The 16,994-nt window shown below is 32.5% G+C and overlaps 2 protein-coding genes across 2 annotated transcripts; one reads left to right on the plus strand and one right to left on the minus strand.

The window, feature by feature from the left end:
* The first annotated feature begins 313 nt into the window (after positions 1-313).
* On the plus strand, positions 314-2,806 carry LOC124842671 (uncharacterized). The gene is made up of 3 exons (XM_047319210.2): positions 314-471; positions 803-967; positions 2,251-2,806. The coding sequence occupies exons 2-3, from the start codon at positions 871-873 to the stop codon at positions 2,637-2,639; spliced, it is 486 nt and encodes a 161-aa protein (XP_047175166.1). The 5' UTR covers positions 314-471; positions 803-870; the 3' UTR covers positions 2,640-2,806.
* A 1,713-nt stretch (positions 2,807-4,519) lies between these two features.
* Positions 4,520-15,025, minus strand: MCCA (methylcrotonyl-CoA carboxylase alpha chain). The gene is made up of 16 exons (XM_047319208.2): positions 14,589-15,025; positions 14,386-14,507; positions 14,132-14,279; positions 13,502-13,639; positions 13,168-13,263; positions 13,022-13,081; positions 8,327-8,419; positions 8,135-8,246; positions 7,182-7,283; positions 6,901-7,037; positions 6,234-6,468; positions 5,988-6,154; positions 5,790-5,906; positions 5,407-5,649; positions 5,208-5,303; positions 4,520-4,755 (listed from the first exon to the last, which is right to left on the minus strand). The coding sequence occupies exons 1-16, from the start codon at positions 14,922-14,924 to the stop codon at positions 4,747-4,749; spliced, it is 2,211 nt and encodes a 736-aa protein (XP_047175164.1). The 5' UTR covers positions 14,925-15,025; the 3' UTR covers positions 4,520-4,746.
* Positions 15,026-16,994: the final 1,969 nt, after the last annotated feature.

The following is a 16,994-nucleotide window of genomic DNA, read 5'->3' on the forward strand; positions in this document are numbered from 1 at the left end:
AATTCTGCTTATATGCAAAATGCACAAACATTTAAACTAGATAATTAAACAGATGACTAAACTATTTGAAACGTATCAATGTCAAGAAGAGTTGAAGTTGAGTTATTATAAATGTAGTTTCTATCATATTAATCATTAATACTACTACTGACTAAGTAATATTAGGATAAAATTGATAAAGTTATGTGAATTAAGGGTCAAAATACGTGAAAAGAATTTTAGGAACAAAATTTTAAGTTTTTTTTTTTTTTTATCAATTTGACTAATTGTTGCAATTTTAGGCACTAAATGATTTAATAAAATACTCTGTCATTTTTTGTTTTACTTAATTTTTTTTTCTGCAGTGGAAACTGCAGAATTCTAAATTCGCAGCTGAGAAATCCCTAAAAAGGGAGCTTATAGCAGAGAGCGTAGTCAGAATCGAAATTCCGATTCCGAAAGCAGCCACCAACAACCACCAAACCAGTGGCGGTACTCTCTCACTTCCCTTTCCTCAGTACTCCGTTTTTTCAGCTTTATGTTTTCTTTGTTCTTTCCTATTTTTTCCCCAAAATTCATCACCGTTTAATTCCCCAATTCTTACTTACGGCACGCACGCGCATGTTTATTTTCTCTGTTTTTGTACAGTTTCTGAAAAAATTTCATCGGTCTGCGTCTTTGAGGGCAACCTAAGCTCAGCTCCTAATAATTCATCACTTTTTCGTTATCATTTTAAATTTCAAATTTTTATTCTTAGATTGAACGTGTTGTTGTTTCTGTCGAGCGGTATTTGAGCATTGCATCTTTCACTTTTTATTTGCAGAGAAGCATCATCGGGGGTTGAACCCTTGTTTGTATTCGTGGTGATTGTGCCGTGGCGTTATCCGTACTATGAAGAGGACTATGCCATGGAGTGACGATGACGAGTCATCATCTTCACATTCAGACTCTGAACATGATAGTGAAGCTGGAGCGGAAAACTCCAAAGGTATTATTTAATGTACATCCTCCTTTTTTTGTCTGGTAGTTTTTATCACTCTGCTGATTGCTCAAACTTTGATTCAATGTGAAAGTTATACACTTTACTTGTTTATGACAATAATTCATGGGGGAGTGACAGGTGCACAAAGTATCTTCACAAATTTGATCCAATTTAGCATTGGATTTTGTTGGGGTTATGTCGCACTCCCATGTTTTGTGTTTTGTGCTGTGGGTATATTTGATGAAACTCACAACATAAATAGCGATTGGGTTATCTTTCCTACTTTTACAGTTATCTTCTTGGTGCCTAGAATGTGGATTGATGCTGTCGCTCATCCTAGCAATATGAAACTCTGTCATTGGTTTAACCCTATGGTGTTGCTGTGGAATTTTCTGAACTTTTGGAGAAGGGTATATTGGGCTTCACCCAATGGTGGATAAAAGTCCCTTGTAAAATCACACTGATGAATATCTTTTTCTAATAAATCCTTCCTTGATATCTAATAGCTTATAAGTATTGGCTAAAGCAAAAAGATAACTGAGGGTTGATCTTATGGTTGAGAGTTGACACAATTTGATCACGTGCTACTATAGAAGCAATTGTCTGTTTTTAACTGATATAGATAGTGATTGCTGACGTAGATTCAGTTGTTGAGGGTTTAAACTCACCCCCAAGTTGTTAGTGCAATATAGTTTCTGATCTGTCACTTTACAGTTGCTGATGGATAAAGTCTTTGGCTAGGAGGAATTACCCATCTGGGTAATAATACATGGACCCTCCATTATTTCAAACAACCATTTGATCCATCGATTTTTCTATATCTCCTTTTTTCAAATCATGTATTGTATTGCATCTATCACTTTTCTCTTTTATTTCCATATCTCTCTAGGTAGGTGTATGTATGGGTGTCTGCTAACATTACTCTTACCTATCTATTGCTAGCCTCAATTATAGGAGTTGATTCTGATTTCTCTACATCGTACATGCATAAAAAGGATCGAGTAATTTAAGGACACAATTAACCATGTGAAGTATTGTACTATTTTGGCTTCACATAAATTCTTGCAAGAATTTGTTTGGCATATTGAACTGTAATTTTCCGGGAAACAAAAATGAGAATATCAGAATCATTAAAACCAATATCAGAAATGAGAACTGTAATTGACTTGATCATAGTTGGTGAAATGGGTTTATTTCATGAAAATACTGGAGAGTACCGTATAACCTTAAAGGTTGTCTCCCTAATTTTGTGGCTGTTTGATATCTTTATTAATTATATTTGTGTACAGGGAAATCTAGGAAGCAGAAAAGCGGTGTAATTGACTTTGAGGCTCTGAGGAGACATGGGTATAGAGGTGGACCTTCGGTCCTAAAAGTACCGGCACCCAGAGAAGGGGATGAGTCGAAGCAAGATTGGTCGTGGTCCAGTGGAAAAGAAAAGCGTGCAGAGAAGGAAATTGAAGAATCATATGAAGAGCGACAAAAAACAAGGGAGGCTATTTCCCAAGGAGAGCAGCTGCCAGCTGTCCTGACTAGGAATGACAAGAAGAATCTTTCTTTCTCTCAGAAGGAAAAGAGGAAGAGAGAGCTGGGTCAAGCTAGCAGAGGCAAAAATTATGTTGAAGAAGAGAAGAGGCTGTTGAGAGAGAATGGTATCTATTCTGGTTTTGATGCTTGATTTTCCACACCCTTCATATTCTTGTACAAACACACTCTCATTTTCTTCTACTCTAAAGGACTGAGTTTCAACTTGTAGTCACTGCTTTAAAACTTGACACAAATTATTATGATGTGAAAAAAAAAAATTAAAAAAACTCGTATTGGAGGAATTGTTTCTCATGTTAACTTATTTCGTTGAGCTGATTTTTGGACAAAGATTTATTTTTTCAATTTTAAATATTGTGAACTAATAGCATCTCTAGTAGGAATTGTTTAGGAGGTTCTCCAACTTGAAAGTTGCCATGAAAGCAACATTTTTTGAAAGACTTAGGACATAATTTTAAGACTAATTCCAATTTCTTGAAGACTATACTAATGAAGTAAATGTTATCATTTTAAAAAAATTACATTTGATTCTTCAATTAATTTTCTTTTAATTTTAAATAAACATTAATCGCTCCTCTCATTCTCATTCCTCAAGTGTATATATTTATAATCTACGAATGACTTGCCTAAAATTACTTGCTTGTAATTTGAGTAGTGTGAATTGAGTTTGTAAATTAAAAATCAAGAAAGATGAGCTTATTAAATTATTGTCTATATAATAAAAACAACTAAACTGTGGATATAAAAAATTACTCAATAAAGGTCACAGGTTTGACAAGTTTCCTTCCTGCACTTCCATAACTTTCCTAATGATTTTAATGTTTTTCATTTTGTTCTTGGATTATATTTTTTTTACTTTAAGATGCAATCAAGAAACTATATAAATTGTACATATTGAAAATCATTTTTTAATTTTCAAATTATGCAATTCTAAAACTTTTCAAATTATACAATTTAAAAATTATTTAGGTTTTGAAATATGTGATCCGGAAATTAATTTGGTTTTCAAATTGTATAATCTAAAAATAAAAAAACTTTTAGATTATACAATCCAGAAAAGACAATATGAGAAAAAAGAAATTATACGGAAGCAGAAAGAAATTATGGAAGTGCCCTCACAAGTTTCTCCATAATATTTTTAGAAGACATGAAGAATAAAAGTGTTCACATAAACTACAATGAGCGTATACATAAATTGTTTTTGTAAAAGTTTCTCGTACTTTTTACTTAAGTGTGAACTAATTTTAACTAACATTTATTTAATTGTTTTCTAAAAGTATTTGTTAAAATTTGTTAACAATGTGATAAGTTGAAGAAAAAATATAAAACAAAGTTTATCCTTTTTTTTCAGCACAACAAAATTTATCCTGATCCGACATAAACCACTTGACTCGGTCTTCAGGTTAAAATTGGATTTTCGGGGGCTACTTTCTTTGCAATCTAAGAAAAGAGCTCATGCATCTCCAATCTCTATTATGCCTAAACTCCCAAACAATGGACCTCTCGTCTTCGGAAGAAAACAAGTCACCCACAGGAGAATCCAGAATATGTTGCTGAAAAAACCAAGTACTTTTGTGCTCTTTTCCGCATTGTTTGACCCAGAACATACTCTACAACACAAAAGCCATATGACGAATGTATGCTTATTACACCACTTAGATTTATAATGGCAACTTGTTCTATATATTTTTATTTTTTTTCCAGATTTGAAGTTTCCTTTGAAACTCTAACAAAATGTTTTCAAATAACAACCGCTAGTTTAGGAAATTATGGAGGCAAAACCTATTGTTAAAAATCAATGCGTGATTCTATTATGAGACTAAAGACCTGAAAGTTTAAAATTTTGGCTCTTCACTTTGGTATCAGTGCCCTTGTTTTTCCCAAAGACTGAACTCAATATTAGATTTTTAGTTGGTGGTTTCCAACTATCGCATTATTTTGGGCTTATGTGCATGTCTCCCATCAGAAGGGGAGCCATCATAGAAGGGAAAAAGACTCTGATGGAAGAATATCTAAACATGAAGCAATCTGTAGTCTTATTATATAGTTACTGGAGAAACTATTTGCATTATTGTAAAGTACATGTCATCCTTTGTAACTTGAAAAATTGAGTTACAAGGACTTCTAAGTAATCAAATTCAAGGCGTTCGGTTGTACTCCTGCGTGCAAGTATCCATTCAGATAGAGGCCTTGTTGCCAGAATCTTGACATAACGGTAAAGCTGTAATCCGTGTGAGATTTTATTGATCCTGTCCAAGCACCACAATCAGTATTACTGATGATCTAAGAAGCGTGGACACTAACACGAAACACAAACATACTTTATTACCAGATTCAGTAATGTTGAAGAATAGAATATAATGAGAAATGCGAATTAAACATATAAATGTTGCAAAAGAATAATTTATTCATGCGGAAAATGAAAAGGAGGGATAAAAAATAATTTATTTGAACACACAGTCCACATAAATTTACATTTCCATCTGCATTGCTATTTTTACCTATTTAAACAAGCAGACTGTCTTTAAGTATCATTGGTCATTGCCAAAAAAAAACAAGAAATAAACATCAACATCATAATAAAGAGAATAATATTGAAATAATGTGATACAATTATACACTGAAACATGAAAGCAAAAAGGCATTGCTAGAATAACCAGGCCATGGCTAATGAAAAGAATAACAAAAGTAATTAACTAACCTTTACACTGAAAAGAACACTGCCATCTGAAACCTGTTCACCAACCGTAACTTGAAGTTCATGCACATAGCCAGAAGATGGTGCCTTTACAACATGCTAGAAGCGCAGAACATTGTTGGTTATATATAACTTTCTGAATAAATAAATAAATAAAGCAGATAAAGAGAAGTTTCCAACGTCAGAGAGCAATTGTACAAACCTCCATCTTCATTGCTTCTAATACTATCACAGGTTGACCTTCCTCTACTCTTGTCTTGTTCTCCACTAGAACTTTAACTACCAAGCCTGCCATGGGTGCTACAACTGTCCCTCGAGGATTGGCTGATGTTTCAACTTTGGGTTTATGTTGTAATTCTCCATCCTCAGATAGATCCAGGCCTAACTTCTCTCTGAAATAATGATGATAGGATCCTTGCCAAATATGAATATGCCTTGTTTGATCCTGAATTCCAGGGAAAATCAAATTTGTATTATAAGCTGAAGAAATGTATTTGACAATCAAGATGGATACAGAAGCCAAATGATTTTACCAAATCAATCCATATAAACTCAAAAATCAACTATGCGGTGGAAAACACTTACCTTTGAATAAACAGCTACGTTAACATCATTGATTACACCACCAGCTTCAACTCTAAAATGGCGATCTTTTACATATGATGCTTTGACGTCTAAAACAGGAGATCCATTTTCTTCTGTCTGGAAGAAACAAACAATATCATCTTGAATCCACTTTTTAGAGAATATGTGACACAATTAAACAGGAAAAAAAATTAGTACTTCAATCAGGTATCTCCCAGCAGGCTGACAGGTGATAGTAAGCTTCATGGTCTTTGAGCTACCGCTATCATATTCATTTTCCCATTCAAGTTCCATTTTACGCTTAGCCTGATGATGAACTCTAAAAGGCGGAGAAGAATACCATATAGGGAGTAAGCTGCCGCCCCCTGGAAATACAGATGTAAATACCAAGGAAATAAACAAAAACAACTCCGTACTTTACAAAACAAGAATGAAACAGTTTACCAGGGGGGTTTCTTGATGATACGAAATGCTCTTTCTCAATGAGACATGCGGCCACTAGAGATGCATTATGTCTAGCAGCTTCGTATGCTTCTTGGTCAGTCACTGAATTGTTACCATCCCCAAAGAGATCTTCTTTGTAGTTATCAATAAAATGAGTCTCCACATTGCCATTTGCAAATGCCCCGTGATTAGCTAGCTTTAGAATGAAGCTGACATTGGTTGGTAAACCTGCAACCTGTGCAGGAAGATATTACCAATTTAAACATGAGCAAATTTTAAAAAGACATGACACAGCTAGAAAGTGTTTTTTTTATTTAAAACTACTTGAATTTCTATTGTATATGGGAGGGGGGATGAAATGTCTAGTGTTTAGGAGTTGACTTTTGAAGGGGCTTTTGTTTATTTTTATAAATATAAAATAACTACTAAAAGTTTGCCCTTCCTTCCCTTTTTCTCCAAAACCCAACACAAACACCCTTAGTTTCTTACATTTCTGAACACTTTATCACCCCCATCAGGACCATGTCCACCCTTGCCCCAAAGGTTATAAATATATAATCTAACAAAGGGTAACTAATATAACACATCTCATCATAGAAAAGTCAATTTACTGCAAAATCTCACCAATATTTCACTATGGCACAGGCAATACAAAAACCTAGTCTACCTGGAACTTTGACAAACTATCCTTCAGTTTGACCAATGCAGAAGCACGATTGTCTCCCCACACCACAAGCTTAGCAATCATAGGATCATAGTGCATGCTAACAGTGTCTCCTTGTTTAACCCCAGTCTCCACCCGAACTGCCAAAACAGCAGATTTTCAGTAAGCAAAAACAGAAAGATCCACAAATCTATATTGGAGTTTCATGCTCTTCAAACAAAGCAGTGAGGAAAATTTCTAGATCCATAATAAATAAATTTGCAATTTAATTTTGCATATCTGACCTTCAGATGAGACTGGAACATGATAATGGTGTAGAACTCCAGTTGCTGGAAGAAACCCTTTTTGAACATTTTCAGCATAGATTCGAGCTTCAAAAGCATGGCCTGCCAATGCCATCACAGAAAGAATTATAATATACAGAAACTTTAAGTGTCTGCATAATAGATGGATGAAACTTTACACATGTTCTCGCAATAGTATAATAAAGAGTTGACAAACCACAATTCATTAACTAGCGGTTTATAAAAAAATTCTAATTTTTTTAATTTTCAGTAATACCAGCTCAGTTTTTTTAATATTTTGTATTCCCATCCTCTGTCTTCATGTATGTATCAAGAATAGAGACTAGATGGGTATAGGATAGGGATATTTTGATATCAAATGTAGAAGTTTTAATCATGTTTATGGAGACCTAAAGCAGCAAACAATGTAAATATCTTTTGTATAAGGATTGGAGCACCCTAAGTGCTCCAATATATATATATATATATATATATATATACTTTGCTGATAAAAAAAAAAAAAAAACAGCTCAGTTTGACTAATCACTGTGTACAATTTTAGAGGATGTCACTACGATGACCTCTAGTAATTAGTCATAAATATTGGTAAGATTATTTTTTCTTTTGCTGAGTATATAACATAATTTAGGCCTATAGTTTACACTCCGATTAAATCATATATTTAAACCTATTCATACCAGTTATACAGATTATTTTATACGAATTGTGACTTTTCTGTCTTCTGGATTAGTTGCTGAGAAACTAACCAAATGTATAATCTAAGCACATATTTTAGTTGAACAAATACTGATCCAACTGTCAATTCTAATCCATTAAAAAATCATTGAGTTTAATATGAAACTAAGCAAGGCAAACTATCAAACCCATCCTCACTGCTACACTAAAAAATAAAAAAAGGTTGGAAGAAAATAAAGAAGGAAAGGAAGCATCACCTGATATGGGTACCTGTGATTGACTCAATGGAAGAGCTTCTCCATTGGCAACAAGAATTTGCCATTCAACAAGATCCTGACCAACAATCATTTCTGTGACAGGATGCTCAACCTGTATCAAATTACCCATCTTACACTTCTTGTAAGAGTTGATTCTAAGATGAAGTGAAATAAAAAAATTGATACAAGCACCTGAAGACGTGTATTCATCTCCATGAAGTAAAACTCGTCAGAGACTGTATCAACTATAAACTCCACAGTCCCAGCACTGTAATAATTAACTGCCTTTAGCCATAAAAAAAATATGAAATCAGTGGATAATATAAAATAGACAAGAAAAATTGCCAATGAAATTCTAAATCAATCTGGTCATGAATACAAGTTATCTAAAGATTTTCATACTCAGCATAAATCAATGAACCAATTACTTCAAATCCTTGAACACTTGATGAAGCTATTGCATATGCCTGAGAAAGTACAATTTAACATTTTGAGATGAAAGGACTTTATCTTTGCTGCAGAAACAGCAGCTTGACCTAAATGTGCATTAAAGTCAGTACAAATTTGTGCAATGGATGAATGTTGTATATTTATACTATTAAGTGAATAAATTATTAATAACCATCAAACTCATCCAAAAAGCCTTGCCAATGCGTTTGTACTACAACAACACACCTTAGACCTCCAAATATAATTTTCACTTTCATTACAACATAATATGAGCAACCTTTGCTTCCTTTACCTAGACATTTGCCACGGTGTTTATATTAACATGCTTTTGTGGGTTTAAAACGGAAGTAAAAGTATGCTTAAAGTCTTACTAAGACTGAAGCAAAAAGTAAAAGCTAACATATTAATTTTCTTTGAATACAAGTTGAGATTCTTGCATCCTTTTGGGATTTAAAATTATAAATGAAATATTAGGCTCGATGAAGAGATCTGGACCACAATAGCTGGTTTTCGCCCTGAGGGTTTGAAATCCCATCATGGGTTTCTTGGACTTCACAAGCTTGCCCGAGGTATGAAACGAGAGTGACAGGCTTTGTGCGTTTGTCTTGGCATGGATTATCTTTCCCAGGGGAAGCAACCATGTTCAGCTGCTTATGGAACAGAACATTGAGAAAGATGGATCTGAGGCGGAAGAGGAAGCACAGGAGGATAAAGATTCTGAATGATCTAACTATTGACTGCTAACAGACATTTGTTTCTCATTTGGGTTGTTAATCATTCCTGCTGAACTCTATTTACTATATTTGCTATGTTTAGGAACTTTTGGTTGATTGTATATTTGGTCCATTTAGAAAGTCTTATCTGATTGTATATTTGACAGAATGCATTTCCTGTCTGCTATGTTTTCTGTCCTATTCTTTTTTTTTTTTTGCTAATGCCCAAAGGGAGAGAAAGTTCAATGCAGAATGCAGGAACATGCAGGTTGGCCATCATAAAAAAAGGGGTAGATTGTTGATAGGGGGAGCTAAACACTTTTTATGATGCTCCAAATCTGGTTAATTTGCTTTTGGTGATGTTTAAATGTTCTTGTTAGAATTAACTAATTGCTAAAATCTATTTAAATGAATGTGCTATAGAACCAGGACATTAACTGATTGATTAATCTGTTAAATATGCTAATCAAGAAGCTTGCTCTCTGTTTTAATTGCTTAAGTTATTTATCTAATCAATTAAAACTGTCTATGTTGTTAAATCTGTTGAAAATGCAAACCAGGAAGCTAAACTCTTTGCTTTAATCGATTAAGTTATTTACCTAAACAATTAAAACTGTCAGTGTTTTTGCTATATATATACGGGTTTGGTTCCTTTTCCAAGTACAAAATACATTACAAGAGCATTTAGTTATTGAGAAAGAACATCCTTCGAGCATTCTTGGAGAGCAAGAACATCAATTCAGTGAAATCAAGACCACAAGCTTGAATGAGTGGAAAGAGCTAAAGAGTGATTGTTTCCAGTTTTCTCTATAAAATCTGCACTAGAGGTATATCTATTTCTTTTATTTTTCTGTAATTTCTGATTACTACTATATCCTTTACTGTGTAGACAAGGTTTTTAGGGTGAGTGTGTGTAGCTTCACCATTAGAAACTGTTCTTGGTTGGTTAGAGATCCAGAATGCATAGAAGATCTTGTAATTTTGTAACCTCAACTTTCTATAGTGGATTTCCTTTTAACTCAATTTGTTTTTGAAGAATACTGGTCTTTAAGAGTTGAACCAGTATAAGTTTTGTGTCTTATTCCATTTTCTTTACTTGTTATCTTTTAAATCTTTAAAAAGTCAGAAAGTTCGTTTCAAACCGATTTAAAACACCATAATTTTTCAAGAAGGGTAAAATCAGTTTTAAACCAATTCACCCTCTTAGTTAAGATATCTTGGTCTTACAATTCTAAGAGATAATAAATGATATTGAATAAATATAAAACAATTCAAGGAAAATTTATGGAGTATGTACTATTCTGTTTTCTTTATTTATTTAGTTGGTATAATTTAAAATGAATAAATAATAAACCAAGATTATACTAAATTAATAATTATTTAAATGATATTTCAAGAATTTCTTCATCCAAAATGAGTGAGAATTAAGATCTAAGTCAAATGATTGAAAGATCATAATAGTGACCAAGAAATAAGTCAAATGATTGCAAGATCACAATACAATGATCAAATGATTGCAAGACCTAAATAAAATTATTGCAAGATGACTAATATAAAGAAGTAAAGAAAAAATAAAAAAAAATAATAGTTTTCATTAATTGTTCATGATTTTGGTATTGTGGAAATTGTGTTTAATGTACTTTAAAGGTTATTATGTGTATAACTGTATTTAAAGTGATATATGCAAAGTATACTAAATTGAAAAGGTTATAATCTTAAATTTAGGGACACTTTACCAATTTTTATATGCAAATTTATTGACTAAAGATGCAAGACAAGACTATGATCATTTAATTTACTTACAAAAGTGTAAAAAAATTTTAATAAAAGCTGAATTTGAAAATGAATATCTAATTTTAAACTTCAATAAAACAAATTATAAACTTTCAAATTTTATTTTAGAAAATATGAATTTAAAATAGAATAACACAATCCAATTATTTATATTTAGATCTATAAAATCCAAGTTAGTTTTTCACAAATATATAGAGTTGGATTTAATTTCATTCCATTTTTTTAAAATTTGGAATGGATTTGAATTTAATTCAATTCCAATTATTAGATAAGATTTTTCAAAATAAAATTCATACATCTCTTAACTAAATACTAAACACGAAAGTTGAAATTGCACAACATTCCGTGTTTCTATAAACCTGCTTGCATAATAATTTTAAAGAAATGTCATGATTTATTTATATGAATATGACTTAATATTTCCCCTTTCACCTTTAAAATTGAAAGAAGTAATAAATTTATTACTTAAGAATAAATATGTAAATATGACAAGTTGCAACTTAGTCTATTAAATATTTTTCCTAACAATTATTTTGATAATTTTAATTTTTCAAGTTATTTATTCAAAGTAGTACTAAAATTAAATTTGAAAACAATAATTCATATTTTAGTTCAAATTAATTTGTTATTAAAATTACACGTAAAATAGAAAATATATTATAATGTAGGGACGTAACAAATCACATTAAAAACTTAACATCATCGTAACAAAAGTGTCAATATAATTCCAAAACAAAACTACAAATTACAAACAAAACATATAACTTAAACAAAACAAAAACGTTAATACACTTCTAAAACACATAACATATAACCATCCAAAAATGTCAATATAATATTATCCTAAATAGAGACCAAATACAATAATTTATTGAAGAAAATACTCTAATACAAAAGCAAATTAAGAAATTTTAAAGTAGTTATGATGCAATTATCCTCTCCAGATACCCCAAGTCTAATTTGATGAAATTTCCCATCCTAAATTCATCATCTACCCATAATCCTTTCCCCCCACGAAAACTTTTTTTTTTCACAATAAAAGCAACTAACAACTATACACTTATATCCTAGATGAATAGTACGAAAACAGTATTAAAAATGATGTTTTTTAATAAAGTTTTTAATTATCTTTAAAAATACAATAAGAAAAATTAAGTTTTATTTTTCAAATTTTTATCAAAATTATTTCTTACACTATATACACCATCAATTGAAATATATTATCAATAAATTAAAATAATAATAATAATAATATATAAAATAAATTATAAAAACAATTTATTAATAATATAATAAAGATAACCCAAATCCTTTTTAATTTAAATTAATGAAAACACATGTTCTCGTGAGAACACATGCCTACATCTGTGTTCATTTTTTTTATCATAATAAAAAACAATAAAATTATTTTTGTTAGTATTATAATTATAAAATTAAGTTAAATAATTTTATAACTTTACTATAAAAAGCTTTTATCTACTTTGTAGATAGTTTTATAATTAAAAAATAATTAATTTTAAAAAATATCAAATAAAAAAAACAGTTAAAGTTAAATATATGATCACTTAAATGGTAAAATTAATAAAATAATTTTAATTTAAAAAAATTATTCAAAAAGGTAAAATTGAAAAATAAATATGAACACAACAAAATAAGAATCCCTATATATAGAAATAGATAAAAAAAAAGCACATACACACGTACAAAATAAACCGCCCTTGAGTACACACGAGTTCTAAACTAGTAAAATAGAAAAGAGAAATTGTCAATGAAATTCTAATAAATCTCATCGTGAGTAAAAGTTATCTAAAGATTTTCATACTCAGCAGACATCAATCAACCAATTATTTCAAATCCTTGAACACTTGATGAAACTATTGAAAGTGGCTGAGAAAGTACAGTTTAGCATTTTGAAATAAAAGGGCTTTACCTTTGCTGCAGAAACAGCAGCTTGACCTAAGTGTGCGCGAAAGTCGGCAGAAATGTTTGGCTGCAAATTGTGTTATCACAACTTCTTAAATACAGCAAAATTTAAAAAGGAAACTAAATATCAAAGACATGAAATGGAAGCCATACTGCTGGAGCTTCTTCTATTATTTTTTGGTGTCTTCTCTGAACACTGCAATCTCGCTCATTCAAATGCAGAACATTCCCATGCTTATCCCCAAATATCTACATTAACAGAAAGTAGTCTGAAATAAAATCCAAGCAGTGAGACATCACATTTTCTATTGATGCCAGTACTTTAATGCCATTGTTCCAGTAAAATTCTGAAATAGGTAAAAACATAGTTTCAGGACTAAAGACTATCCATCACTAGGAACTTTTAATTTTCAGAAGAAATGTAAGGAACCAATGGAGCTTCAAGGAGAAACATGACAGTAGAGTGATAAAAAAATGAGCATAATACTTGGACTTCTATATGTCTTGGCCGTGTAATATACTTCTCCAGTAATATGGTGTTGACACCAAAAGAAGCTGCTGCTTCCCGTTGTGCTGCTAGGAATGATTCAACAAACTCCTCTGGAGAGTGCACAATTCTCATACCCTACAATATTCACATGCCCAAATTCAACCGAGTGAAACTGTAAGCACTCAGCAATAGATAATCTCAGAAATATCTCTCTATCATTTACTTTCCCCATAAAAGAAATCCAGAATTCTCAGAATAAACACTCAGCTCTGAAACAAGTAGAAACAAACCTAAATGAGTTACCACACATCATAATAAGGATCCGCATTAAATAATCACCTATCAATGAAAAGGAGATGACCAAGATCCAAACAAAAATTTAGAACCACAGCAACTTAAAACCATCACAAGGAATTTGTGACCAGAACCACATGGAATGCAAAAAACCAACACCGTTCAGACTAAATTCTGGAGGTAACAACACATCTTTCACAGTTCTATTAATAAAGATCCAACTAAGAGAGTACTTCTATGATTGACTAGAGAATAAAGAAAAGTAGCAAACCCCAGCAACTAGATTAAGGATAAGGAAACGGAATAACTTGTGAATGTCGAGATCGCAAGCACCTTTCCTCCACCACCATGGGTTGGCTTAATTAGGACTGGGTATCCAATCTTATCAGCTTCTAACTTCATTCTCTCAATATCTTGATCATCTCCGTGATATCCAGGCACAAGAGGCACCCCTGCAGCTCCCATTATTCTCTTCGATGCACTGCCATCACCAATGCAAAAAAATAAATAAACAGAATAAAATAATTAAAAAAGGATGAACAGAAAACGCACTCAACCCATCATGATGAAATTTAACTCTAGGGTACCTCTTGTCTCCCATGTCGCGAATTGCAGATGCAGGAGGCCCAATAAACGTGAGACCACTGTCCTCACAAAGCTTAGCGAAGACAGCACTCTCGGACAAGAATCCATACCCAGGGTGAATAGCCTAATCACCGAAACTAGACGTGTCATCCTTGGATTACGGCAATTAGCCAAAGAGGAAAAGCGAAGGAAGTGAAGAGTTTACCTGTGCGCCGGAGCGAATGGCGGCGTCGACGATGGTGGTTCCGTTCAAGTAACTGAGGCGCGCCGGTGGAGGTCCGATTCGGATGGCCTCGTCGGCGGAGGCCACGTGTAGCGAGTCCCTATCGGCGTCGCTATACACGGCGACGGTTTGAATGCCAAGCCTCCGTGCGGTGCGCATGATCCTGCAAGCTATTTCGCCGCGGTTAGCTACTAGAATCTTCTCGATGCGATTGTTGTTGCTGTCAGCGTTGGAGAATGCTCGAGCGCACACGTGCCAGTGGGAGAGCGTGGTGCGGGTGATTATAATCTTTCTGCGGATTAATGCCAGAGAAGCCATGGTGGTTGGTCCGTAGGTGTGGCGAATGTAGAGACTGGGTAGTTATAATACGAATGTGTGCCATGATCGGACACTGGTGAGGGTATTTTTGTCCAAATTGAAGTTCCGAACAGATAAGTGTGTTGCGCTGTAATGGAGTGGGACGAGGATCGGATATGGATGAAAAAGATGTCCCTCAGATCAGCAATATAAAAGTATGTTAGGATTAATTCAAATTTGTTTTATTAGGTAATGAATTCCTATTTTTATGGAACTTTATCCTTTAATTTGTAATGATAGTGGTATAGGTAATTTTTTTTGGGTGTTCAATTTTTTTTCTAAAGTTATATAATTAATAGTTTCCAATTTAATAAGATCGATAATTTTTTTCTCTCAAATTATTATTTTTGTGTAGCTTTTCATCGCGGAACTTATTATAATATATAGATTAAATTATAACATTTGAGAGAACAAAAAATTTGATAATCATTATGATAGTTGAATGATGGTAATAGAGATTTTTCTTAACTCAGAAATATTGGAACATGATAAAAAATAAAATTTGTATTACAGCATAGATGGCATTTACTAATTGAAAGCTAAAAGATTATCTATTTGAAGTATTAGATTGTTTAATTATATAGACCGTAATTAATAAATACATGTTAAAGAATTTTTGACGTGAAATAGAAATATCAAAGATAATTCGTGTCAAATGAATTTATTTGCCGACATTGCAAAATGAATATGTAGTTCTTCACGTGAAGAAAAGAAAATATGTTAATCAAGATAACACTCGAGATAACACTCAAGATAGTGGAGAAGATTTTGAGTTCAATGACTCCCAACTTCAATTATGTTGTGTGTTTTATAGAAGAATTTAAAAATACAAATATATTACGGGTTGTAGTTGGCAAAGAATATGTATTGAAGGACACTCATAGAGACCAACTTGCATAATGAGGATAGAGAATTTCAAAGGTAGAGATTGCGGAAGAGGTAGACAAAATCTCGACAAAACAAAGGTAGAATGTTATTCTTGCCATGAGCTTGGCCATTTTGAACCAAAATGTACAATTAAGCAAAAAGAAGAGTATAACTATGTGAAAAGTCAAGAAGAGATTAATTTTGCAGTGAGTCAAGAACTAATGTCATATGTTAAAGAAAATGAACTTCATAAAATAAATATGTGGTTTCTTGACTCAAGATGTAACAATTATATGTGTGACAAACAGATGTATTTTCTCAATTTTGATGACTAGTTTACAAATTCAATAAAGTTAGACATCAACTTTAATATAGTGATCAATAAGAAAGAAAATATTTTATTAGAGATAGATGGATTTATCAACATCATTACTTGTAAGAGAAAGGATTCAGTATTGTTTCGACAGGATTTAGAACCCTAATCCAAAACATTCAAAGTTGTCTGCTTCGATGTCCAGTTGTGCTGTCTTCCCTCTTCTCCTTGTCCAAGCCGCGGAGGAGGGTGCCTGCAAAAGACACTCCGACGCTCAAGTCAGTGACTTCGCGTAGTAATCTTGTAATTAAGATTTTGTTATCAGAGCTCTAAGTTTCAGTTGAAGTTAAGTTACCTGTACCCTTTACCAGACAAATATTTATAAATTATAATGAGCTTACTGTTAGGTCTGACTCATTAACCACCAATGAATGACAATATTAATTGTCAATAAATAACAATTATTTTCATTAACTCCCCGATAATTATTATTATTAATTACCTTAACGGCTGATTTAACCGATCGGTTCAGAGAGGTATCATCGGTCGGATTGGTTTTACCGATCGGTTCATTGACCTGAGAGGTATCATCGGTCGGACGACTCTTCTGCATTTTTACTGTTCGGTTAACTACGAGTCCATAGTAACAAGTATTATGTTTCAACACCAGCAATGTAAAATATATCATCTCGAAACAGGCTTGATTATGAAAGAAAATATGTGTGTCAATCAAATATTTAGTTTACATGTTGTATTCCTTCCCCAGGACCCACTAGTTTCAATGCAATCGTAGAAGATGTATGACAAGTTTGGCATTGTTAGTTTAGGAACTTGAGCTTTAAAGGTTTGTA

The sequence above is a fragment of the Vigna umbellata genome, chromosome 8 (assembly GCF_029865625.1).
Source record: "Vigna umbellata cultivar VRB3 chromosome 8, Vumbellata_1.0, whole genome shotgun sequence".
In the NCBI taxonomy this organism is placed as follows: domain Eukaryota; kingdom Viridiplantae; phylum Streptophyta; class Magnoliopsida; order Fabales; family Fabaceae; genus Vigna; species Vigna umbellata.